Genomic DNA, 6,000 nt, shown 5'->3' with positions numbered 1-6,000 from the left:
AAGACACCAAGAAATGGAAAAACATTCCCTGTTCATGGATCGGAAGAATAAACATTGTGAAAATGTCATTACTACCCAAAGCAATCTACACATTCAATGCAATCCCCATCAAAATTGCACCAACATTCTTCTCAAAGCTAGAACAAACTATCCTCAAATTCATATGGAACCACAAAAGACCCCGAATAGCCAAAGTTATGTTGAAGAAGAAAACCAAAACGGGAGGCATCACAATCCCAGACTTTAACCTCTACTACAAAGCTGTCATCATCAAGACAGTATGGTATTGGCATAAAAACAGACACATAGACCAATGGAATAGAATAGAGAACCCAGAACTGGGCCCACAAATGTATGGCCAATTAATTTTTGACAGAGCATGAAAGAGTATCCAATGGAAAAAAGACGGTCTCTTTAGCAGGTGGTGCTGGGAGAACTGGACAGCAACATGCAGAAGAATGAAACTAGACCACTTTCTTACACCATACACAAAAATTAACTCAAAATGTCTGAAGGACCTTAATGTGAGACAGGAAACCATCAAAACCCTCGAGGAGAAAGTAGGAAGCAGCCTCCTAGACCTCCACCGCAGCAATTTCCTACACAACACATCCCCAAAGGCAAGGGAAATGAAAGCAAACCTGAACTCTTGGGACCTCATGAAGATAAAAAGCTTCTGCACTGCAAAGGAAACAATCAAGAAAACTAATAGGCAACCGATAGAATGGGAAAAGATAATTCCAAATGACATTATCAGATAAAGGGCTAGTATCCAAAATCTACCAGGAACTCACCAAACTCCACACCCAAAAAACAAATAACCCAGTGAAGAAATGGGCAGAAGACATGAACAGACACTTTTCCAAGGATAACATCCAGATGGCCTACAGGCACCTGAAACGATGCTCAACATCACTCATCATCAGGGAAACACAAATCAAAACCACACTGAGATACCACCTCACGCCAGTCAGAGTGGCTAAAATGAACAAATCAAGAGACTATAGATGCTGGCGAGGGTGTGGAGAGACGGGCACCCTCCTACACTGTTGGTGGGAATGTAAATGGTGCAGCCGCTCTGGAAAACAGTGTGGAGGTTCCTCAAAAAACTATCCATAGAATTCCCTTGTGACCCAGCAATAGCACTGCTGGGGATTTACCCAAGAGATACAGAAGTGCTGATGCATAGGAACACATGTACCCCAATGTTCATAGCAGCAATGTCAACAATAGCCAAAACATGGAAAGAGCCTCAATGTCCATCACCTGATGAGTGGATCAAGAAGATGTGGTATACAGGCATCTGGGTGTCTCAGTCGGCTAAGTGTCGGGCTTTGGCTTAGGTCATAATCTCACGGTTTGTGGGTTAGAGATTTTCAACAAGGCCTACTCTGTGACAGCCTAAGTAACATGGTGTTTCAAAATTTGCTTACCCATCTGTATTTTCCATGGACTAAATTTCTTCAAGGCTAGGGGCCATATCTTTTTCACCCTTATATTGCAATTAGCACATATTATGAGTTATTTGTTTTCCAACTAAACATGCATTTCACTAAGACAGTACCTTTTGGTGCATAGACCAGTGATTGGCACACAGTAAATGGCCATTAAATATTTGCCAAGATGAATAGTAGGCTCTCAGTTCTCCTGAATATAATTCTGCCAGGCTCTCAAGAAAATTTTTCCTATGAACAGTAATCTATTTGTCTTAAGTCTTGACTTTTCTTTGAGACCATTTTAGTGTTTTCTGACCATAATACTGCTTTTTAACATTCTTGCATGTTTCATTGTTGACTTTTGTCATTACCCTTTCACAGCGATTCATCATGATTTTGAAACTCAGATCATAAGATTTTAGCAACGTTCTGAAGGAGATGTCAACATGGAGGCAAAGGAAGTCCCACCTTTCTCCCCCCAACCCCAGAGACACTGAATTAAAACAGTGTATGAACAAAAATACCTTTATGAGAACTAAAGCCAGTTAAGAAGTTGCAGTACCCCGGGTAGGGGCGGAAGCTGAGAACAGCTGCATTGAAATGGGCAAGAAGAGCCATTTCACCTTACCTGTGACCCCACCCACCCATCCCTTGCCCAAGCTAGCACAGTTCAGCCTCTGGCTCCTGGTTTCCCCAGGGCAATAGGGGAAAAAAGAAGAGTGGAAAATTTATCCAAAACTCGATTTGGCAGCCCAAAGGACTGGTTTCTGTGTTGCCTGACTTGGGAGTGCTGATGAAACTGGCATAGTTGGCACTAGAGGGCCTGGGGTGCCCCAGAAGGAGGCTGAAATGGTTCCGCACACTTGGGAGACAGGACGGAGTATAGTATGTGCTTGGTGTTCCTTTTTTTTTTTTTTTTTTTGAAGGGTTGTCCAAGACTGGTATTTGTCTTGTCTACTTGGGTTGCTCATGGAGGGCTGATATGCTTTGGATATCATTAGCTTTGGGGGTTAATGAGAACAAAGGAGGGCGGGTAGCTTCTTACTGCATTAAGGACATGCTGTACCTCAGACAGACACCAGAGAGAGCAAGACACCCAGCTCATAGAAAAGAAATTGGCAAATCTCTCTACTTGGCAAACTGTACACACAGCTCAGAGAAGTCACATCCCCCTAAAAAGGTTTCAGAGACCCCTAGCATCTCTGACCAGGTTAATTGGTGTATGTGTTCCCCTATATAAGGCAATCTGTAGACTAGAAGAGGTGGCTTGCTTTTTCAAATGCATAAAACTTAGCAAAAAAAAAAATCAGCATGTATGGGCACACGCGCGTGCGTGCGCGCGCGCACACACACACACACACACACATACACACACACACACACACACACACACAAAGAGAAACATGACCCAAAGGAACAAAATACATGTGCAGAAACCAACTCCAAAGAAAAAGTGATCTGTGAATTCCCAAAGAATTCAAAATAATAGTTTTAAAGATGCTCAATGATCTACAAGGGCATGCAGATAGGCAACTAAATGAAATTAGGCAAACAATGCATGAACAAAATGACAATAACAAAGAAACAGAAACTATAAAAAAACCATACAGCAGTTCTGGACCTGAAAAATACAATGACTGAATTAAAAAAATTAGTAGAGTGGTTCAAGCAGACTTGATCCAGTAGCAAAAAGAATCAAAGAAAAAGAATAAAGAAATGTGAAGTAAGATTAAGGTATTTATGGGACTTCTGCAAGTGGACCAATATATGCATTATGGGACATCCAGAAGGGAGAGAGGGTCAAAAAATTTATTTGAAGAAATAATGACCCCAAACTTCCCAAATCTGGGAAAGGAAATGGACATTCAAATTCTCGAGTTAGACAATATTCTACTAGACTGAATATCTGATGAGTGATTACTTTTAATGGCCTTAGTTTTATTATCCAGGTGAACCTACTACCTTGAGTTACTGTTACTCCCTGGAGGAGCAGACACTGTCAAGAGTCAAATCTGCAGCTCTGCTACGGTGTCTTACTTGGGGAAGAGTGGAAAGGAGAAACAGCTCTGAAGGGACTTTTTTGGGAGAGACAGTTATCGTAAGGGACACTTTCCTCTAGCCCTAGTGAATGTCTGTGATAGTATACTAAAGGAAAATATCCATCCATGGATTGCAAAATGATGGCATTGATGTAATTCACAATCTCTTCCTTTGAATGAATCTTTTTGTTTTTTTAATGTTTTATTTATTTTTGATACAGAGAGAGAGAGAGCATGAGAGAAGGAGGGGCAGAGAGAGAAGGAGACACAGAACTGGAAGCAGGCTCCAGGCTCTGAGCTAGTTGTCAGCACAGAGCCTGATGTGGGGCTCGAACCCACGAACGTGAGATCTGACCTGAGCTGAAGCTGGACGCTCAACCGACCGAGCCACCCAGGCGCCCCTGAATGAATCTTATCAGAGCCAAGAATGTGTTAAAATCACTGTTCTAAACCTTATGCAACTTGCTGTTTTATGTGGTTTTTGAAAGTCATATGATATAAAAGTAATTACAAATGTTCTCTAAAACCATAGTTCTTAACCTCCTATAGGGCAACAGGTCCCTTTAGGAATATGATAAAAATATGCACCCAAGTATCCTAGAAAAGTTAATTTACATACAAGTTAACATGAAGTTTCAGAGGTTTACAGACTGCATGAAGCCCATCCGTAGATGCCTAATGTATCTGTGGGGATTTCTACTTTCACAGAAACTCAGGTGCTATTTCTTCATGTCTGAATTAAACGGGTAGGATAAATGGCATTAATTTCTTACAGCTGGGAGTAAAATGCAGTGGAGTACAAAGTCTCTTAACCAACCAACCAATTCAGAGTGGGTGGGTACAGAAAAGCAAAGATAACTTTTGTATTTATTATAGCAAAACAAAGATCAGACTAGAAAATGAAGAAGTCACAGCACTTTGCTGTCCCTTAGCAACTTAAATCCAGGAAGCATGTATATATTCTCATAGCAAAATTCTGAAAGTCGACAAATGAGTACAGCCAAATATACCCCAAATACCCCACCAAGAAACCATCAACATTACATAAACTTGTGATCCAGAATCACTAGCTAAACATTTATTCAATGTTTAAGACACTTAGAAAGTAGTTCATAATTTTGTTAGTTAAATGACACTTTATGTCATTATGTATCTAAGTCATGTGTAAAACATTACATTAATAAAGATGAATACATTTTGTGTATGCTTGGAAAGACTGGAAATTTCCTTTAATAATTTTATTCTTTATAAAATATATAAATAAATAAAACAGTTCAATTTTGAAAGTATTACCACATTCGAGAAGAAGGTCTTCATTCTAAATTATTGGAATGGGTTAATCTGTTCCTTCATCTTCTGATTCTAGTGGCAAAGTGAAAACTGAATTGAAATTAAGTTGGCCTGTGAGACTGCCAGGCATAGGCACATAAAGTGACAGCGCAGTCATTTCTCAGTAGGGAACGTGACGGCAGGGGAGCCTACTGGGTCTTGCACTCGGGCACGTCTTTCCTTGAGGACGTGTGCCACAGACTCGGCTGAGGACCCGCGCTCTCCGCTCCCGCAGTTTGTTCTTCTGAGAAAACAAAATAAAAAGAAAAGAACCCCGGAAATAACCATATCTTATTAAAACACACACACACAAAATTCTAATAGAACTAGAAATGTAAACAATGTTCACCCAGCAGAGATATGAAGAATGAAAAATGACAATATGGTCATTAGCCTTATGTTTGGTCACTAAAAAGTGACATTTCACTTCATCAGAGTTGGAGTTTACTCCCCATTTTCTCATAAAATTGTTAGAAAAACCATTTTGTGCAAAAAGCAAAGAAGTAATAAAGTCTCAGCTGAAATCCATCAATTTGAGATTCAAAGTGAATCAAACAGATTGAGTCTGATTTTCTTTTGCCTGAATGTTAGGGGGAAAAATGCTATGTGAAACAAACACTATTTATTTTGGAGAATATTTAGCTATCTTTGGAAAACTTTCTTTGAGCTTTTAAAAAGCACTTCAGGGGTGCCTGGGTGGCTCAGTCGATTAAGCTTCCAACTTCAGCTCAGGTCATGATCTCATGTTCGTGGGTTTGAACTCCATGCAGGGCTCTGTGCTGACAGCTCAGAGCCTGGAGCCTGCTTCCAGTTCTGTGTCTCCCTCTCTCTCTGCCCCTCCCTGCTCATGCTCTGTCTCCCTCTGTCTCAAAAATAAATTAAAAACATAAAAAAATTTTTCTTAAAAAGCACTTCAGCTGCATTTATTTGTTTGTAAACAATATTAATTTGTTTACTGTTAATTTGTTAACATTAATTTTCAAATGATTCTATTCATAAAAGTAAATTCACATACTGGTCTTTGCAATTATCTCAAGTTGTTGAGAAAATTTAAATTATCTTTTATAATTCAAAATAAAAACATTAAAATTTTTTTAGAATAGTATTTTACTAATTCAGGCTGGCACTATGTCCTTTAAATCTGAATGAGTCAGTTTTTGATTCATATGTTCTTTCAACCTACTTTTTTTTCTTTT

General features: G+C 39.5%; 1 protein-coding gene across 2 annotated transcripts in view; it reads right to left on the bottom strand.

Moving 5' to 3' along the window:
• Window positions 1-4,330: 4,330 nt before the first annotated feature.
• Window positions 4,331-6,000, bottom strand: part of CENPE (centromere protein E) — a 77,143-nt gene continuing 75,473 nt past the window's right edge. For both annotated transcript variants that reach the window (XM_029920836.1, XM_029920901.1), the window contains one exon: window positions 4,331-5,048. In XM_029920836.1, coding sequence (XP_029776696.1) covers window positions 4,954-5,048 — 95 coding nt within the window. In that variant the 3' untranslated portion in view covers window positions 4,331-4,953. The remainder of the gene's footprint in view (window positions 5,049-6,000) is intronic.

Source organism: Suricata suricatta, chromosome 1 (genome assembly GCF_006229205.1).
Source record: "Suricata suricatta isolate VVHF042 chromosome 1, meerkat_22Aug2017_6uvM2_HiC, whole genome shotgun sequence".
NCBI classification, from domain to species: Eukaryota; Metazoa; Chordata; class Mammalia; order Carnivora; family Herpestidae; genus Suricata; species Suricata suricatta.
Note: the sequence above shows the minus strand (reverse complement) of the source record. Positions and strands in the feature narration are given on the sequence as shown.